This window comes from Rutidosis leptorrhynchoides, chromosome 3 (genome assembly GCF_046630445.1).
Source record: "Rutidosis leptorrhynchoides isolate AG116_Rl617_1_P2 chromosome 3, CSIRO_AGI_Rlap_v1, whole genome shotgun sequence".
NCBI classification, from domain to species: domain Eukaryota; kingdom Viridiplantae; phylum Streptophyta; class Magnoliopsida; order Asterales; family Asteraceae; genus Rutidosis; species Rutidosis leptorrhynchoides.
This window is the reverse complement of record NC_092335.1, coordinates 255,926,615-255,948,071: the sequence shown is the minus strand read 5'-3', so window position 1 is coordinate 255,948,071 and position 21,457 is coordinate 255,926,615. Positions and strand designations below refer to the sequence as shown.

General features: G+C 34.3%; 1 protein-coding gene across 2 annotated transcripts; it reads left to right on the top strand.

Annotated features, from left to right (window-relative positions):
* The first annotated feature begins 5,000 nt into the window (after positions 1-5,000).
* On the top strand, positions 5,001-8,597 carry LOC139897365 (transcription factor VOZ1). 2 transcript variants are annotated; one of them, XM_071880060.1, is made up of 5 exons: positions 5,001-5,195; positions 5,526-5,759; positions 5,849-5,995; positions 6,495-7,023; positions 7,814-8,597. In XM_071880060.1, the coding sequence occupies exons 2-5, from the start codon at positions 5,538-5,540 to the stop codon at positions 8,362-8,364; spliced, it is 1,449 nt and encodes a 482-aa protein (XP_071736161.1). In that variant the 5' UTR covers positions 5,001-5,195; positions 5,526-5,537; the 3' UTR covers positions 8,365-8,597. The 2 variants fall into 2 exon arrangements, with proteins under 2 accessions (XP_071736161.1, XP_071736162.1); XM_071880061.1 differs by having other exon boundaries at positions 5,002-5,195; positions 5,852-5,995.
* Positions 8,598-21,457: the final 12,860 nt, after the last annotated feature.

Sequence of the window (21,457 nt, the reverse complement as noted above, 5' to 3'; positions counted from 1 at the left end):
CAACCCTGGAGCCACTAGAGCCATCATCATCCACCACTTCAATCTCTCTCTACAATTCTAACTCAAGAACCATTGTAACCCTACCATCTTCCACTCCATCGTAAATAACCCCCATAATTTCTTGTGTTCTTTCTCGTGAAACCCTCACTATCGTGAACCCAATTAAACTCCAAACCACCATCACAAAACATCACATAACAACCTGCTACCATGCTTTCTAATTATTGCTATTCATCACCATCTCTTACTCGCCTTTTCTTCTTACTCTTTCTCCTCTCTCTATATCTTTCCTCTTTTCCTTATTATTCTGTTTTGAATCGACCATCATATCACCACAATGAACCATCATAATAAACTGCTACAACTTCTGTTTTCTGTTTACCGTTGCAATCGTAGAACCAGCTCAAATCGAACACCATTTCTATTCTCTTCGTTCTCTTCATTTTTTTCCTTGCTGCCGTTTTTCTGATTTGCAATCAATTATTAAGAAACCAAACTGCTGCAACCTACAGCATATTATTTTCTTTTGTTTCTCTCTCCTTTCTTCTTCAACAATCGTGGAACCAGACTGTTTTCTTTTCTGTTTCTGGTTTTCTTTCTGCGTGAACCCATAGCTATCATAAATACTAAGTGAAAGATAATAATAGTGGTTTACGGATTCTATGTGAAATTGATGATATATAAAGCGATTGATAATGATGGTGACTTTAATGATTAATAATGAGTGTGTTAGTGGATATGGAGCTGTAAAGAAGAATGAGATACATATGATCATACCTAACCATTATTTTAAACGAGGTATTATCTTTCTTTTTGCTGGAATTGATAATTGATACAAGCCGTAATAATTGGTATTTATCTGGGCTGTAAAAGACGGACAGTTGGGCTGTGTATTGATTGGGCCTTATACTTCCCTTATGTCATTAAAATGAACTCTAACCAAATACTGTTCGGTGGGTCTACTGCTATGATACGATCTGTATTTAAAACACCAACCAAGTCGTGATGAAGACTAGGATGATGACGGAGGTAATCCTAGGATGTTATGTGTCGAGGTTTTATCTTTTAATGTTTTGTTCATCAATTAAAAAGATGATGATATTTTGATTAAATGATTAATGAATTGATGATGAGGTGGACTTGATAATAATAACGAAGATGATGACGGGCATACTTGATGATGGTGTAACGAGGAGATCATATCGAGTTAAATGATGTTTGAATGCTTGATTATGATACGATGAAGAAGATTTTTGTTATGATCATAGGTGATTATTTGATAATGATGATCACGATTATGATTGTGATTATGGAAGATGTTTATGTTGATGATGATGAGAAAATGATGTTAATCGATGTAAGGAGTATGATTATGATATTAGTGATTATGATATTGATTACATGTTGATAAAAATAAGATGATGGTTAAGAACGAAGATGTTGATGGTGATGCTAGAAAGATGACGGTTTAGGAGATGTTAAATAATTAAAACTGCGAAGTAATACAAGTATGTAACAGGCAGTTCAATGGTTTGGAGTGTTTGGGTTGAACAAGAGGTCGCGGGTTCGAGCCCTGGTTGCGACATTAATTATTGGAAGCTATTTTTTTTAAGGTAGTATACTTATTATTATTATTATTATTATTATTATTATTATTATTATTATTATTATTATTATTATTATTATTATTATTATTATTGTTATTGTTATTGTTATTGTTGTTGTTATTATTATTATTATTATTATTATTATTATTATTATTATTAATATAAGTATTATTATTACTAATATCAATATTATTATCATTATCATCATTATTTTTACTACTAATATCATTATTATTATTATTATTATTATTATTATTATTATTATTATTATTATTATTGTTATTATTATTATTATTATTATTATTATTATTATTATTATTATTATTATTATTATTATTACTAACTATAACTTAGTTTTAAATGTATGTTGTATATAAAATATAACTACATTTTTTACGATCTTAAACTAAAAGATATATATTATAAGTTAGAAACAAACATTAGATATATAGAAGTATATATAATAAGTATACTACTTTTACTAATAAAATACTTTTTGTTCATTTATGTTTTAATATAACTCGAATTTATTAAAAATATTATCATATTAAAGGTTATGAGTATTTAAAAATATTAATACTAAGTATTTATTCAAAATATATTAATAAAGTATATAATATATTATTATCATAATTTAATAAAATATATAAAATAAAAATATTTAAGTAATTATTAATATTAAATTTAATATCACAAGTATATTACTAATATCAATATATATATATATATATATATATATATATATATATATATATATATATATATATATATATATATATATATATATATATATATATATATATATATATATGTATATGTATTTGAGTATTATTATATGTGTTAATATACATATTTGATATAGGTTTGTGAATCAGAGACCAACCCTGCATTGTTCAGTATCGTCGTATGAATATTTTTACTACAAAATATTAGATTGTGAGTTCATTTGATTCCCTTTTACTTTTTATATTTTTGGGACTGAGAATACATGCACTGTTTTTACAACTGCTTTATTAAATGCTTTTGAAATATATTTTTGAACTGCGAATGCATGAAATGCTTTTATAAATGTTTGACGAGATAGACACAAGCAAAACATTTCTCGAATGAATTATTATGCAGACAGAAGTTCTGCGAATTATTATTGAATTATGTGGACATGATAATTGCCACCGTTGAATTATGTGGACATGATAATTGCCACCGTTGAATTATGTGAACATGATAATTGCCACCGTTGAATTATGTGAACATGATAATTGCCACCGTTGAATTATGTGAACATGATAATTTCCACCGTTGAATTATGTGAACATGATAATTGCCACCGTTGAATTATGTGGACATGATAATTGCCACAGTTGAATTATGTGGACATGATAATTGCCACCAATTGATGTGAATGTTATGTATCGAGAGAATGATTTTTATATACAGGTTATGTGTATTAGTTTTTATGCACGAGATATGTGTACGGTTACTAAGATTTATGAAAAATGATTTCGTACACGAGATAGGTGTACTGTATTTAAACCTTGTGGTCTATCAAAATCACTGAATTTTATTGTTTACGATAAACCTATGAACTCACCAACCTTTTGGTTGACACTTTAAAGCATGTTTATTCTCAGGTATGAAAGAAATCTTCCGCTGTGCATTTGCTCATTTTAAAGATATTACTTGGAGTCATTCATGGCATATTTCAAAAGACGTTGCATTCGAGTCATTAAGTTCATCAAGATTGATAAGAAGTCGTTGATAGATTGATATATTAGGAAATGGTATGCATGCCTGTTTAACTTTCGATGAAATGAAAGTTTGTCTTTTAAAAACGAATGCAATGTTTGTAAAATGTATCATATAGATGTCAAGTACCTCGCGATGTAACCAAATGTAATGTATTCGTCCAGATGGATTAGGACGGGTCGTTATATATCAGATAATTTATATGTCACTTAGTAATTACTTTAGATTTGATGATTCTAAATAGGCATCAATGCCCTCAACCCCCGACGTCTACCACCATGACTACATGACAATGTAAATGGCATTTAATATGATCTATAAAAAAGACGGAATATTAACATCCACAAGGCTTTCCACAAAATTATTATAGTATTGAATTGGATATTTAGATTTTAAGTGTTCATTGTATTTTAATAAATTAAAATTATCTAGAGAAAATATTTTATGAGGAATATTCGAATGAATTCAACTTTTAAGTTGAGATTCAAGGGATTAATCAGAGTGTGACATGTGGTGCGACAATCACATGTGATTGAAAAAAATCAAAAAAAAAAAAAATTTGTTTTCAAAAAAAAAATTCAATTTTTTTTTCAATCACATGTAGCGATGGCAATGGATCGGATATGGATCGGGTGAGGCCGTATCCATATCCATATCCATTTATTTTTTTTTACTTTTCATCCATCCATATCCATATCCGTCGGGTGAAGCGGGTTAATGGATAATTATCCATATCCGTTTAAATTTTTTTTTATTTTTAACAATTATAAGCGGTGGTTCACTATATACGATCAAAAGTAATATTTTTAATAGTTTATGCGACCGAAAGTCACATTTTACTAATCTATATAACAAATATTCAATAGATAACATATTAAACGTGTAAAGATATCGACATGTAAGTTGCTTACTTTTAGTTACATGGAATCACATTTGAACTACCAAAGTACGATAAATACATTTGATTATTTAAACAAAACAAAATATAAGAAAAAAGTTATATTTTTAGAAAAAATATAAAGAAAGATGAATATGAATATAATTAATGAAATATCACTACATAAATGATACTAATTTGAGTGATAAATTTATATATTTAGTTATTTCGGGTGAAAGCGGGTTCATCCATGGATGAAATTTTTTCATCCACATCCATATCCATATCCATTTAGATCGTCCATATCCACGAATAAACGGGTGGATCGGATGGATATCCATTGGATCGGGTATCCATTGCCATCCCTAAATTCACATGTGATTGAATTTGATATCCAGTAAATCACATGTGATTCTTAATGTCAAATCCAATCACATGTGATCGAAAAAAAAATTTGAAATTTTTTTTTTATTTAAAAGAAAAAATTATGAATTTTTTTTTTCAATCACATGTGATTGTCGCGTCACATGTGACACTCTGATTGATCCCTTAAATTTCAAAGAAATTGTTGGATTCAATAATTATAAAGCAATATTTTATTTGTATCGCAAGAAGTTAATGAGATCTTTTTTAAATTTTGTGAAATTTATTACACCGAATACTTTTGATAGGACAAAAGTTGTACGAGTACGGAGTATTATTTATGAAAAATAAATAAATATATACACCTTTTTCTGTGAGTATTTTGCCGCGTAGGAGTGTGTATGGTAGAGAGACACCATCACACTTTTTTGCCTCTTTGGAGGTTCTTAAAATCAATTTTTATTCTTTTTTTTTTTTTTTTTTTTTTTTTATCTTCTTAATCTTATTACAAAACCCAAAATCAACCATAATTTGCTCAAATTTCGCTCACACTTTTGCCCTACTTACAATCACTACTTGAATCACTTCTCAATCTCACACAGGTAATCTTTCTTTCAATCAATTCCATAAACCCAAACCTACATGTTCATTTCCAAATTTTGTTATTTACTCTATCATTTATTGAATTAGGTTTCATAATTCTATTGATTTCGTTGTGTTTATTGTGATCTGAATGTTATTCTTATCTTACTTGATGATTTTATAGTTTTTTACTGCTTCGTTTTTGTTCGTTACTAGGTTGTGCAAATTTAGGGTTACGAATTTAAAGGTGTTATAATCTATACGGATGATGATTATGATGAAGTTTAGCTGTTTGATCTTATATAGGTTTTAGTATGTTGCTTAATTTGATTTGATTTATGTTTATGAAGGTGATTAACTGAATGGGGAAAGGTACCAAATGCAAGTTTGGGTCCCACCAGATATTTAAAGATAGGGCTAAGAACCGTGTTGAGGATCTACATGGAATGTTTACTGATCTGCAATCTGCACGTAAAGAAAGCCGTAGCATCGATGTTGTGGTGCTTGAAGAACAGGTTAATCAGATGCTTAAAGAATGGAAGAATGAACTAAACGAGCCGTCCCCTGCTTCTTCATTACAGCAGGTTTTAGATATCAAATATTAATAAAAGAAGATTGTTTGATGATGATTATTATATTATTGAAGTTGAATTGATGTTTTGATTATGTGAAGCAGGGTGCTAGTATGGGGCCTTTTTCACCAGATATAAATAGGCTTTTGCAGCTGTGCGATGAGGAAGATGATGCAACTAGTGGGTTACCTGCCCCAAAACCTGATCCTGATGGTCCTAAAGCTGGTGAAATTGCCAATTTTCATGACGTGAGTATTTGTTTTTGGTTTTTTATTATTTAAATTTGTGTGTTCTGGATTTGTAACACATCGATTTATGGAAGGGGTGATCATGGGGTGAAGTTTTTTATGTGTTTACGATGCTAAATTGCATGCATAGAAATGGAGTTGTTGTTAAGACACCTTTTCAAATGAATTTTCTCGTTTACTTTTAGGTGTAGTTTTAATCATTTGCTACTGAGTATTGTGCCCGCTTTCTATTATAAACCTTACAGCAATACAAGTTAATGGGCTTTAATTATTTTCAGTATTCTTGTGTTTGTTGTTCATTTTTTTTTTTTGTTTATTTAACTTCAGTCTTGTTCTATGTGTAATAAAGCTTCTTGTTTTCTCAGTTTCTTTTCAACTGCTATCCGGTTTTTTATGGCACTTGTTTTTTGCCCATCCTAACAGGATTGTAATAAAAAGTTCAAATTTATTATACTGTCAAAATAGAGTTACTAACGATCAGTATAATAATGGGTTGCAGAATTATGCTGTTAATCAGACATCTCAGCAACAAGGTTTCCATTTGGTTCATGAATTTAAGCCTTCTGCTTCAGGTGTCAATATGGGCATTGCTAATCATCATTTGGATTATTTTTCATTTGACTTACCCCACGACTTTGAGCACAACTTTTTTACCGGTTTCGACGGCACGGGTCGAGAAGATGCTTTATCTCAGCAGATGACCGGGTCATTTCTGCCCACTATTAGCCCTCCCCCATCTGCTTTCTTGGGCCCAAAATGTGCTCTTTGGGATTGTCCCAGACCCGCCCAAGGATGGTGTTCTGACCGACCCGTTCAGGGGTGGTTTCCTGACTATTGCAGTAGCTTGCATGCTGCAATTGCTCAAAATGAAGGCCGATTTGGTATGACACCTGTCATACGACCCAAAGGTATTGAGTTGAAGGATACTTTGCTTTTTGCTGCACTTAGTGCCAAAGCACAGGGAAAAGACGTTGGTGTCCCTGAGTGTGAGGGGGCTGCTACTGCAAAATCTCCATGGAATGCACCTGGTTAGTTTGTTTTTGTCTGTTTTCATTCTTGTAGAAGGGGCAATTTGGTCAAATTTACTTATGATGGGGTAGATTCGAGTTGTTTTCATCTTTAATAGGTTGAACGGGTAGTAAGTCACCCACTGTTTATATATAATGCATAAAATCTTAAATTCAGTTTTTTAAAATAAATTAGATTATTATTAGAATTTACTTATGATGTGCTTCTGTAAGGAATGAAAGAAGGAATGAAATGGTCCAATCCATGTAACGGGATGAAGTGAATTATATGCCTTCGATGGCTGTTTTTTTTTTTTTTTTTTTTTTTTTTTTGTAAATTGTTTTGCTTTTGTTATTACGTTAGGAATTATTACAAAACTCAGAATATGCGTACAAAAAAATCTACTTAACTTATAGCAACTCCTACACCACCCTTGATAATGTTTAATACTTGACTGAAAGTCATCTTTTGTTTTTAAAAATAGCTAAATTTGTTTATATGATAGTTTATTTATTTAATTTTTTGTTTGTTTAGGTAAATTTTTAAAAATACATTTTCAATATTCAATTTCAGTTTCAATTATAGAAAGGATACATACCTCTTTCTACAATAACTGGAATTGGAGTTAGTTATAAGAAAAGATAGGTTAAGTATATCACCTATTTACAATCTTGTTTAATATTTATTCACTTTAAAGAACATTTAGACCCATTACCCAACCCTCCCATTTTGCCACCTTTAACTGCCATCAGTTACATATTCTATATTCTGTGTTTAACATATTCCCTTTTCTTGATTTTGTACTTTTAGAGCTCTTTGATCTCTCGGTTTTCGAGGGTGAAACATTACGAGAATGGTTATTCTTCGATAAGCCCCGAAGGGCATTCGAGAGTGGAAACCGAAAGCAGAGATCCCTCCCAGATTACAACGGACGCGGTTGGCACGAATCAAGAAAACAAGTAATCAACGAATCTGGATGGCTCAAACGATCCTATTACATGGACCCACAACCCATGAAATTCCTCGAATGGCACCTTTACGAGTACGAAATCAGCAAATGTGATGCGTGCGCGCTGTATCGATTGGAACTTAAGCTCGTTGACGGCAAGAAAAGTCCAAAAGGAAAGATTGCAAATGATTCGGTTGCTGATCTTCAAAAGCAAATGGGACGACTTACTGCTGAATTTCCGTTAGATAACAAACGGTTCGTTAAAGGAAGGGGAAAAGGTAATTTGAAAGAATGTGTTGGTGCAGCCGTGTATCATGGTTCGAACCCAACTGGTGCAAGTGATGGTCTTGATTATGGACCAAATGCACCGTTTAGCTATCTTGTAGATGATCTTGGTGGTTACTACGCCTAATTTAAAAAGTGTCGAGAGGTATGAGTTCTTGTCTATCTTATTAGGGAAAATTGCAAGGCTCAAATTATTATACTCATGTTTTGTTACTTAAAGTCAAAGTCAAATGTTGGTGCGGTCAATATATGGGATTGACTGAATTTGTGAAATGTGCTTGATTTTTTACGATGGAGCACGTAACTAACTGATGGGAGAATAGTATATGAAAGTTGAAATCCGAAGACCGTTGCTGCTTACCTTTAGTTTTTGTGGACCAGTTTTTGTTTATGTAAACGGTAACAACATTAATATTGTGTTGCTGTTGCATAATTAGGCTGGTTGAAAGCAATATGATTATCTCAAGCTACAAAACTTTAGTTTTGATGATTCTTATGCTAATTAAGTACCAAAAGCATAATCTTTATGCTTGAATTAGCACCTTTGTTACTTGAAGTTGGTTTGGTATATAATTGCTGTCCTGCTATATTTTGTATATGCAAACGACTTGTTCATAGATGATAATAAAAAACAGGTAATAGTCTTCTTTTATCAGTTTATACACGATCAACCAAATGATGAGTGTTCGGTTCTATGACTTTATTTCACTGGCCAAAATATGTATTACGGAGTATTAATCATTTTTCTTCCTTTTTTTTTGTAATGGGTCAATCTATTGTTTTATTGTTTTATTAATCAAAAAATGAATCGGTTTTATTTCCTTTTTTTTTCTTTTTTTTTTTTTGGCCATGGAAGTTTCAAAACTCATCTTGAACTCCAACGAGTACAGGTGAACAAAAAAACCGGATCCGAAAAAAATCCGAAAAAAAATCCGAAACCGGATCTTGTCAGATCCGGATCCTGTCAGAACCGGATCCGGTTCCTGGATCCGATCCGGATCCGACCGGATCTAGCCGTTGCCCCAGAACCGGATAAATACCGGATAAAAACCGGATTTTATCCGGATTTTTGAAAACCGGATAAAAACCGGATTTTTTTTTTTTTTTTTTTTTTTTTTTTTTTTGCTGTTCGAAAATCAAAAAAAAACTAGCCGTTTGGAGCGTTTTTTTTGCAGTTTTTTGAACTTTTTTTGACCATTTTACCCCTTCAAGTGTAGTATAAATAGATGGTATTGGGTTTTGGTTGAAAACACACCATCTAATTCTCTCTATTCTCTCTAAATCTCAAAAAACTCTATAATTACACTATAATTACTCACTAAACTCTACTTACTAATCCTATAATGGATAACTCACAAGCATCCGCTTCCGATGCCGCTTCCGTTGCCCAATCTTCACAACGTTATACCAACAACGATGTTCGTACGATCAAAAATACGAGTCGTAAAGGCGACGTTTGGGCTAATTTCGACTTGTGCGTGATGACCGATAATCAAGAAAAAGCTCGTTGCAAGAGATGTGGTAAGTTCCTAGGTGTTTCGGGTAACTCTACTTTAAGAAAACATCTTGCAAAAAGTTGTTCGGGGGCCGCTCAAGACCCGACACAACCTACACTTGGTCGGGATGGTTCGATTTTTGTATACGATCAAGAAGCTCTTCGTCAAGATTTGGCAAGGTTTGTCATTCAACAAGGGCTTCCTTTCAACCACTTCGACAATCCAAAGCTTACGGAGCTAATTCGCAACCGACTACAACCGCGATATGACAATGTAAGTCGTACTACTCTTAGACGTGACGCTTTTAAATTATGGAAAAAAGCTAAAAATGATATAATTGAAGGTTTTCGAACATATAAACATAAAGTTTCTATAACTTGTGATGTTTGGACCGCACCACACGGAACGGCAAATTCTTATTTAGCCGTTACCGCTCATTGGTTCCATCCCGATTCGTGGTTATTAATGAAACGGACTATCGCTTTTAAATTATTTGCTTATCCGCATAATGGTAATAATTTAAGAAAAATTATACAAGACACTTTGACTGAATATAATTTAATCGATAAAGTTTTTACTATTTCGCTAGATAATGCTTCTAATAATACTAGTGCCATGGATATGTTAAAAATACGAATGCAACCGGTTTTAAATGGTGCGTTTATACATACACGTTGTGTTGCTCATATTATAAACTTGGCCGTTCAAGATTGTTTAACTTATTGTAGTTCGTTAAAAGATAAATTTAGAAAATTATTAGTAACGATATATCGTACGAGCAACGAACGACATAAAAACTATAAAAATTTTGTTAAAAATTGTAATGGCACTTGGTTAGGTCCTTATTTTGATAATAATACTAGGTGGAATTCTACTTGTCTTATGTTTGAAAATATATTACGACAAAAAGAAACTTTAATCGGTTTTAATAATAGACTAATTAGAAAGGGATATTCCGAACCGATTGATAACGACGAATGGGATGACTTGGAAGCATTAACAAATTTTTTACAAGTTTTTAAAGAGGCAACGACAAAAGTTTCGGGTGTTTATTACCCAACTAGCTCACTAGTTTTACAACAACTTTATATAATGACGGAAAAAATTAACGAATTTGCGAACTCAAATAATCGTATTTTTAGACAAACCGTTTTTCACATAAGAAAAAAACTAAAAAAATATTTTGGAACAATACCCAAAGTTTTTTTATTTGCGGCCGCTGTTGACCCGAAAATCAATTTTAGTGGGGTGGAACTTTTGATGACAACAATATATCAAAATTTGGATTGTATTCATGGTCCCGAAGACGCCGAACCCAACTATATAAACAACCAAATATTCGCATTTAATGACACCTTTGAGCAATTATTTTCAATTTATGCAACAACTTATGGTCGACAATCAAACCCAATTGTTGACCAATTTGAGAGCGGATCATCTTCTCGAAGGGCCCGAGACCTTAATATTACTCTTTTTAACCAATTACGTGAAGACGCTTCAAAACGTGCCCGAACATCGGCACCCACAAGCGAGTTGGGAAATTACAAAATTGGAAACTTTGCACTAAACATGAATCCCGAACAATTTCACAACTTTGATGTTTTGGCTTGGTGGAAAACAAAAGAAGACACCTATCCAATATTATCCGCTATGGTTCGTGACTTATTAGCCGTTCAAGCCTCAACCGTAGCTTCCGAATCGGCTTTTTCTCTTAGCGGTCGAATTATTTCGGAAAGAAGGTCAAGACTTACCCCCCAAGCCGTGGAAGTATGCGTATGTTTGAAGGATTATTTGGACGGGGTAGATAGGATACAAGATCAAACGTCATTAGAATGTCCGTTAGATAATGACGTTGAAGATTTTATAGAGATGGAAGAAATAGAAGCGGGATTATCACCTTCATCAACCGAAGGAAATACCGAGACCGAAGTGGAGGAAGGTGAATATGATCCCATTAACATGGAAGAATATATTGCAAATCACCAACGAACATTTGCGGTTGATGACCCCGAATTTGAAGCAAGTGAAGACTATTTCGAACGACGAAGGCAAGACGAGTAGTCGAGTAATGTATAATGGGTGATGGCAATGCCGAAGCTCAATATACTTTGCTCGTAATACATTATCGGGTGATGGCCATGCCGAAGCTCGAATAATGTATTAACTTTTGTATACTTATAGTTGTAACTTGTATCGTTCAAATAAATGTATTGTTATTGTTATTTATATTATCTTTAGTGGTTAATCATTTGAATAAAAATGTTGTTGTATTATTTATAATTGTTGTAGCGTTATATATTTTGTTTATATTGATTATATTATTGTTGTTCAAAAGTTATAAAAATCGAACCGGTAAAAATATAACCAGTAAAAAACAAAATCCGACAAAGATCTTAGTCCGAAAAAAATCCGGTCGAGATCCGAAAAAAATCCGATTCCGAAAAAAAATCCGAAAAAAAACCGACCCCGAGAACCGGATCCGGAACCGGAACTGGATCCGGAAAAATCCGGATTTTTTTTGTCCGGTTTTTTTAAATCCGGATCCGGTCCGGATCCGGTTTTTGTGCACCTATACCAACGAGAGGTGTTCAATATTTGGTTTTACAATGATTAGTTCGAAAATCAAATTCAAAAAATCGAACTTAAATTCTAAGGGATTATCACCAAAATGCCCAAATATTTGGGTCTCCTTGCACCAGAGCCAAAAAAAAATAAAAAATTGACAAAATGCCCTCGCAAGGCGCAAGGAACCTTGTGACCTTGCGTATTTGCGTATTTTTCTAAAAAAAATCACGGTTAAATGAAATTTTTCAACCTGTCACTCCACACTTTCATCCGACTTCGCAAACACGCAAATAAAGTCACACAGGCGATTCGCAACAACGCAAGCACAAACGCAAACCCTCTTCCATTACTACTACCAGATTCTCCTCCTTCATCATCTCCACCACCACCTAACCCCTCTTGCCACCACCGTGACCTCTTATACTAGCCTACAAGGGTTTTCACGAAGTGTTAGGGTTTTCACGCTAAAGAAATCGGGTTTTCACGAAGTAATCAAGCAAATAATCAAGGAATCAACCTTGCAACGATGGCGAGCACCCAGGTTAGTGATTACTTTGTTATTTATGTGTGTTTTATCGGTTTATTTTTGGTTCGATGTGAATTTTATAAATGTGCACACTAACTGCTCGATGAAATGTCTCTTCGAGGTGTATTTGTGTTTAATGAAGTACAACCGTTGTTTTATGACATGCAACTGTATTTTGGGTTATATGTTCGAGTGAAACATACATTAAGTGCTCGTCAAATTTTGGAAATTGACCAGACGCAAGGCATAGTTTGCGTGCTTGCGTACGCAACGTGAGTGGACGCAAGGTTATATTTGCGTCCTTGCGTGTTCCCAGAAACTTGTCTTTGCGTCCTTGCGTTGGTCAATTAAACGGACGCAAGTTTTATCTTGCGTTCTTGCGTCCTGATACTTTCTGCTGATTATTTTATATTGTTACTTATACAGGGATTTGTGGAACGAAAGTTAACGATGAAGAATAAGTTGAGCGTTATAGGGGATGTGAAGAAGGTCATGACTGAGAATCAAATTACAAGTTTAAAGAAACGTGTTTTGGTCCATGGTTAGATCTAGAATACTTTGGTAATGATCCCGGGCTTGTACATTGCATGCTCCAACGGAAGAGTGTGCGGCCGGAAAGACTAGATAATGTTAAGTACCCCGATGAGCATGAGGATATATGGTTTCATTTTCAGTGAAATGTCCCGTTCTTATTGATTAAAAACGTTCCATATTAATTGATTTCGTTGCGAGGTTTTGACCTCTATATGAGACGTTTTTCAAAGACTGCATTCATTTTTAAAACAAACCATAACCTTTATTTCATAAATAAAGGTTTAAAAAGCTTTACGTAGATTATCAAATAATGATAATCTAAAATATCCTGTTTACACACGACCATTACATAATGGTTTACAATACAAATATGTTACATCGAAATCAGTTTCTTGAATGCAGTTTTTACACAATATCATACAAACATGGACTCCAAATCTTGTCCTTATTTTAGTATGCAACAGCGGAAGCTCTTAGTATTCACCTGAGAATAAACATGCTTTAAACGTCAACAAAAATGTTGGTGAGTTATAGGTTTAACCTATATATATCAAATCGTAACAATAGACCACAAGATTTCATATTTCAATACACATCCCATACATAGAGATAAAAATCATTCATATGGTGAACACCTGGTAACCGACATTAACAAGATGCATATATATAAGAATATCCCCATCATTCCGGGACACCCTTCGGATATGATATAAATTTCGAAGTACTAAAGCATCCGGTACTTTGGATGGGGTTTGTTAGGCCCAATAGATCTATCTTTAGGATTCGCGTCAATTAGGGTGTCTGTTCCCTAATTCTTAGATTACCAGACTTAATAAAAAGGGGCATATTCGATTTCGATAATTCAACCATAGAATGTAGTTTCGCGTACTTGTGTCTATTTTGTAAATCATTTATAAAACCTGCATGTATTCTCATCCCAAAAATATTAGATTTTAAAAGTGGGACTATAGCTCACTTTCACAGATTTTTACTTCGTCGAAAAGTAAGACTTGGCCACTGGTTGATTCACGAACCTATAACAATATATGCATATATATCAAAGTATGTTTAAAATATATTTACAACACTTTTAATATATTTTGATGTTTTAAGTTTATTAAGTCAGCTGTCCTCGTTAGTAACCTACAACTAGTTGTCCACAGTTAGATGTACAGAAATAAATCGATAAATATTATCTTGAATCAATCCACGACTCAGTGTATACGTATCTCAGTATTGATCACAACTCAAACTATATATATTTTGGAATCAACCTCAACCCTATATAGCTAACTCCAACATTCACATATAGAGTGTCTATGGTTGTTCCGAAATATATATAGATGTGTCGACATGATAGGTCGAAACATTGTATACGTGTCTATGGTATCTCAAGATTACATAATATACAATACAAGTTGATTAAGTTATGGTTGGAATAGATTTGTTACTAATTTTCACGTAGCTAAAATGAGAAAAATTATCCAATCTTGTTTTACCCATAACTTCTTCATTTTAAATCCGTTTTGAGTGAATCAAATTGCTATGGTTTCATATTGAACTCTATTTTATGAATCTAAACAGAAAAGTATAGGTTTATAGTCGGAAAAATAAGTTACAAGTCGTTTTTGTAAAGGTAGTCATTTCAGTCGAAAGAACGACGTCTAGATGACCATTTTAGAAAACATACTTCCACTTTGAGTTTAACCATAATTTTTGGATATAGTTTCATGTTCATAATAAAAATCATTTTCTCAGAATAACAACTTTTAAATCAAAGTTTATCATAGTTTTTAATTAACTAACCCAAAACAGCCCGCGGTGTTACTACGACGGCGTAAATCCGGTTTTACGGTGTTTTTCGTGTTTCCAGGTTTTAAATCATTAAGTTAGCATATCATATAGATATAGAACATGTGTGTAGTTAATTTTAAAAGTCAAGTTAGAAGGATTAACTTTTGTTTGCGAACAAGTTTAGAATTAACTAAACTATGTTCTAGTGATTACGAGTTTAAACCTTCGAATAAGATAGTTTTATATATATGAATCGAATGATGTTATGAACATCATTACTACCTCAAGTTTAGTAGGTAAACCTACTGGAAGTGACAATAAATGATCTAGCTTCAAAGGATCTTGGATGGCTTGAAAGTTCTTGAAGTAGGATCATGACACAAAAACAAGTTCAAGTAAGATTTTTACTCGAATTAAGATAGTTTATAGTTATAGAAATTGAATCAAAGTTTGAATATGAATATTACCTTGAATAATAAAGATAACCTACTGTATATAACAAAGATTTCTTGATCTTAGATGATTACTTGGAATGGATTAGAAAGCTTGGAAGTAAATTAGTAAACTTGAAAGGATTTTTGAAGTGTTCTTGAATTGTTCTTCCTATGATGATTATAGCTTGATTCTTGAAGTGATTTTTGATGAAGATGATGATTAACTACTGGAAAAATACGTTCATAATAGTGTGTGTGTGTGTTGAGAGAGAATTAGAAAGAGAATTGGAAGTGAAATGGAGTGAATGATGAGTGGTAATTGGTGAGTGGTGAGTGGGGTTAAAAGGAGTTCTAGTTAGTTGACTAGCTCATGGTAGAAGTTAAAATTGATTAGTCATACATGAAATAATCAAGAGTGAAATCCCATGCTAGTTCCTATTGGTATATACTCATAGTAAGTACGTTTTGAAGCTGTGTATAATACGGGTAAGAATACGACTAGAATTCTTGATGAAAGAAAAGAATGGAAAAGTAACTGTAACCATTTTCGTTAAGTATGAGTGTTTTGATATATGTCTTGAAGTCTTCCAAAAGTATTTTAATACATCTAAATACACTACATGTATATACATTTTAACTGAGTCGTTAAGTCATCGTTAGTCGTTACATGTAAGTGTTGTTTTGAAACCTTTAAGTTAACGATCTCAATTAATGTTGTTAACCCATTGTTTATTATATCTAATGAGATGTTAAATTATTATATTATCATGATATTATGATATATTAATATATCTTAATATGATATATATACATTTAAATGTCGTTACAACGATAATCGTTACATATATGTCTCGTTTCGAAATCCTTAAGTTAGTAGTGTTGTTTATATGTATATAACTCATTGTTAATATACTTATGGAGATGCTTACTTATCATAATCTCATGTTAACCATATGTATATCCATATATATATCGTCATGTCATTTTTACAAGTTTTAACGTTCGTGAATCGCCGGTCAACTTGGGTGGTCAATTGTCTATATGAAACATATTTCAATTAATCAAGTCTTAACAAGTTTGATTGCTTAACATGTTGGAAACATTTAATCATGTAAATATCAATCTCAATTAATATATATAAACATGGAAAAGTTCGGGTCACTACAGTACCTACCCGTTAAATAAATTTCGTCCCGAAATTTTAAGCTGTTGAAGGTGTTGACGAATCTTCTGGAAATAGATGCGGGTATTTCTTCTTCATCTGATCTTCACGCTCCCGGGTGAACTCAGGTCCTCTACAAGCATTCCATCGAACCTTAACAATTGGTATCTTGTTTTGCTTAAGTCTTTTAACCTCACGATCCATTATTTCGACGGGTTCTTCGATGAATTGGAGTTTTTCGTTGATTTGGATTTCATCTAACGGAATAGTAAGATCTTCTTTAGAAAAACATTTCTTCAAATTCGAGACGTGAAAAGTGTTATGTACAGCCGCGAGTTGTTGAGGTAACTCAAGTCGGTAAGCTACTGGTCCGACACGATCAATAATCTTGAATGGTCCAATATACCTTGGATTTAATTTCCCTCGTTTACCAAATCGAACAACGCCTTTCCAAGGTGCAACTTTAAGCATGACCATCTCTCCAATTTCAAATTCTATATTTTTTCTTTTAATGTCAGCGTAGCTCTTTTGTCGACTTTGGGCGGTTTTCAACCGTTGTTGAATTTGGATGATCTTCTCGGTAGTTTCTTGTATAATCTCCGGACCCGTAATCTGTCTATCCCCCACTTCACTCCAACAAATCGGAGACCTGCACTTTCTACCATAAAGTGCTTCAAATGGCGCCATCTCAATGCTTGAATGGTAGCTGTTGTTGTAGGAAAATTCTGCTAATGGTAGATGTCGATCCCAACTGTTTCCGAAATCAATAACACATGCTCGTAGCATGTCTTCAAGCGTTTGTATCGTCCTTTCGCTCTACCCATCAGTTTGTGGATGATAGGCAGTACTCATGTCTAGACGAGTTCCTAATGCTTGCTGTAATGTCTGCCAGAATCTTGAAATAAATCTGCCATCCCTATCAGAGATAATAGAGATTGGTATTCCATGTCTGGAGACGACTTCCTTCAAATGTAGTCGTGCTAACTTCTCCATCTTGTCATCTTCTCTTATTGGCAGGAAATGTGCTGATTTGGTGAGACGATCAACTATTACCCAAATAGTATCAAAACCACTTGCAGTCCTTGGCAATTTAGTGATGAAATCCATGGTAATGTTTTCCCATTTCCATTCCGGGATTTCGGGTTGTTGAAGTAGACCTGATGGTTTCTGATGCTCAGCTTTGACCTTAGAACACGTCAAACATTCTCCTACGTATTTAGCAATATCGGCTTTCATACCCGGCCACCAAAAATATTTCCTGAGATCCTTGTACATCTTCCCCGTTCCAGGATGTATTGAGTATCTGGTTTTATGAGCTTTTCTAAGTACCATTTCTCTCATATCTCCAAAATTTTGGTACCCAAATCCTTTCAGCCCTATACCGGGTTCCGTCTTCCCGAATATTAAGATGTTTCTCCGATCCTTTGGGTATTTCATCCTTTAAATTTCCCTCTTTTAAAACTCCTTGTTGCGCCTCCTTTATTTGAGTAGTAAGGTTATTATGAATCATTATATTCATAGATTTTACTCGAATGGGTTCTCTGTCCTTCCTGCTCAAGGCATCGGCTACCACATTTGCCTTCCCCGGGTGGTAACGAATCTCAAAGTCGTAATCATTCAATAATTCAATCCACCTACGCTGCCTCATATTCAGTTGTTTCTGATTAAGTATGTGTTGAAGACTTTTGTGGTCGGTATATATAATACTTTTGACCCCATATAAGTAGTGCCTCCAAGTCTTTAATGCAAAAACAACCGCGCCTAATTCCAAATCATGCGTCGTATAATTTTGTTCGTGAATCTTCAATTGTCTAGACGCATAAGCAATCACCTTCGTTCGTTGCATTAATACACAACCGAGACCTTGCTTTGATGCGTCACAATAAATCACAAAATCATCATTCCCTTCAGGCAATGACAATATAGGTGCCGTAGTTAGCTTTTTCTTCAATAACTGAAACGCTTTCTCTTGTTCATCATTCCATTCAAATTTCTTCCCTTTATGCGTTAATGCAGTCAAGGGTTTTGCTATTCTGGAAAAGTCTTGGATGAAACTTCTGTAGTAACCAGCTAGTCCTAAAAACTGGCGTATGTGTTTCGGAGTTTTCGGGGTTTCCCACTTTTCAACAGTTTCTATCTTTGCCGGATCCACCTTAATACCTTCTTTGTTCACTATGTGACCGAGGAATTGAACTTATTCCAACCAAAATGCACACTTTGAAAACTTAGCGTACAATTCTTCCTTCCTCAATACTTCTAACACCTTTCTCAAATGTTCACCGTGTTCTTGGTCATTCTTTGAGTAAATAAGTATGTCATCAATGAAAACAATGACAAACTTGTCAAGGTATGGTCACACACTCGGTTCATAAGGTCCATGAACACAGCTGGTGCATTAGTTAAACCAAACGGCATGACCATAAACTCGTAATGACTGTAACGTGTTCTGAAAGCAGTCTTTGGAATATCATCTTCTTTCACCCGCATTTGATGATACCCGGAACGTAAGTCAATCTTTGAATAAACAGACGAGCCTTGTAGTTGATCAAATAAGTCGTCGATTCTTGGTAGTGGGTAGCGGTTCTTGATGGTAAGTTTGTTCAACTCTCGGTAGTCGATACACAACCTGAATGTACCATCTTTCTTCTTGACAAACAAAACATGGGCTCCCCACGGTGATGTGCTTGGTCGAATGAAACCACGCTCTAAAAGTTCTTGTAATTGGCTTTGCAGTTCTTTCATCTCGCTGGGTGCGAGTCTGTAAGGAGCACGAACTATTGGTGCAGCTCCTGGTACAAGATCTATTTGAAATTCAACGGATCGTTGTGGGGGTAATCCCGGTAATTCTTTCGGAAATACATCGGGAAATTCTTTTGCAATGGGAACATCATTGATGCTCTTTTCTTCAGTTTGTACTTTCTCGACGTGTGCTAGAACAGCATAGCAACCTTTTCTTATTAGTTTTTGTGCCTTCAAATTACTAATAATATGTAGCTTCGTGTTGCCCTTTTCTCCGTACACCATTAAGGGTTTTCCTTTTTCTCGTATAATGCGAATTGCATTTTTGTAACAAACGATCTCTGCTTTCACTTCTTTCAACCAGTCCATACCGATTATCACATCAAAACTCCCTAACTCTACTGGTATCAAATCAATCTTAAATGTTTCGCTAACCAGTTTAATTTCTCGATTCCGACATATATTATCTGCTGAAATTAATTTACCATTTGCTAATTCGAGTAAAAATTTACTATCCAAAGGCGTCAATGGACAACTTAATTTAGCACAAAAATCTCTACTCATATAGCTTCTATCCGCACCCGAATCAAATAAAACGTAAGCAGATTTATTGTCAATAAGAAACGTACCCGTAACAAGCTCCGGGTCTTCCTGTACCTCTGCCGCATTAATATTGAAAACTCTTCCGCGGCCTTGTCCATTCGTGTTCTCCTGATTCGGGCAATTTCTAATAATGTGGCCCGGTTTTCCACATTTATAACAAACTACATTGGCATAACTTGCTCCGACACTACTTGCTCCGCCATTACTCGTTCCGACACCATTTGTTCCTTTCGTTCTATTAACCCCTGGTCCGTAGACCTCACACTTCGCTGCGCTATGACCATTTCTTTTACACTTGTTGCAAAATTGGTGCAGAACCCCGAGTGATACTTTTCACACCTTTGGCATAGCTGCTTCTGATTGTTGTTGTTGTTGCGGTTATTATTGTTGTTGGGATGATTGTTGTAGTTGCTGTTGTTGTTGTTGTTGTTGTTGTTGTTGTTGTTGTTGTTGTTGGGCCGTTTGTTGTAGTTGCGATTGATGTTGCGATTGTTGGGATAATTGTTGCGATTATTGTTGTAATTGCTGCTGTTGTTGTATTGGTGATTCTTATCACCGTTTTCCTCCCACTTTCTTTTGACTTGCTTCACATTGGCCTCTTCAGCAGTCTGTTCTTTAATTCTTTCTTCAATCTGGTTCACTAGTTTGTGAGCCATTCTACATGCCTGTTGTATGGAGGCGGGCTCGTGTGAACTTATATCTTCTTGGATTCTTTCCGGTAATCCTTTCACAAACGCGTCGATCTTCTCTTCCTCATCTTCGAATGCTCCCGGACACAATAGGCACAATTCTGTGAATCGTCTTTCGTACGTGGTAATATCAAATCCTTGGGTTCGTAACCCTCTAAGTTCTGTCTTGAGCTTATTGACCTCGGTTCTGGGATGGTACTTCTCGTTCATCAAGTGCTTGAATGCTGACCACGGTAGTGCGTACGCATCATCTTGTCCCACTTGCTCTAGATAGGTATTCCACCATGTTAACGCAGAACCTGTGAAGGTATGCGTAGCGTACTTCACTTTGTCCTCTTCAGTACACTTACTTATGGCAAACACCGATTCGACCTTCTCGGTCCACCGTTTCAATCCGATCGGTCCTTCGGTTCCATCAAATTCCAAAGGTTTGCAGGCAGTGAATTCTTTGTAGGTGCATCCTACACGATTTCCTGTACTGCCAGATCCAAGGTTATTGTTGGTATGTAGCGCAGCCTGTACTGCGGCTATGTTTGAAGCTAGAAAAGTACGGAATTCCTCTTCATTCATATTCACGGTGTGTCGAGTAGTCGGTGCCATTTCCTTCAAAATTGTCAAATGGAACAAGTTAATCATACAGAATATTAAGAGTAGTTAATAGTATTTCGTAGCATAATA

Coding starts and splice junctions, on each gene's coding strand:
- LOC139897365 (XM_071880060.1), top strand. CDS start 5,538: ATGGGGAAAGGTACCAAATGCAAGTTTGGGTCCCACCAGATATTTAAA. Junction 5,996..6,494: donor AAATTGCCAATTTTCATGAC/GTGAGTATTTGT, acceptor AATGGGTTGCAG/AATTATGCTGTTAATCAGAC. Junction 7,024..7,813: donor ATCTCCATGGAATGCACCTG/GTTAGTTTGTTT, acceptor TTGTACTTTTAG/AGCTCTTTGATCTCTCGGTT.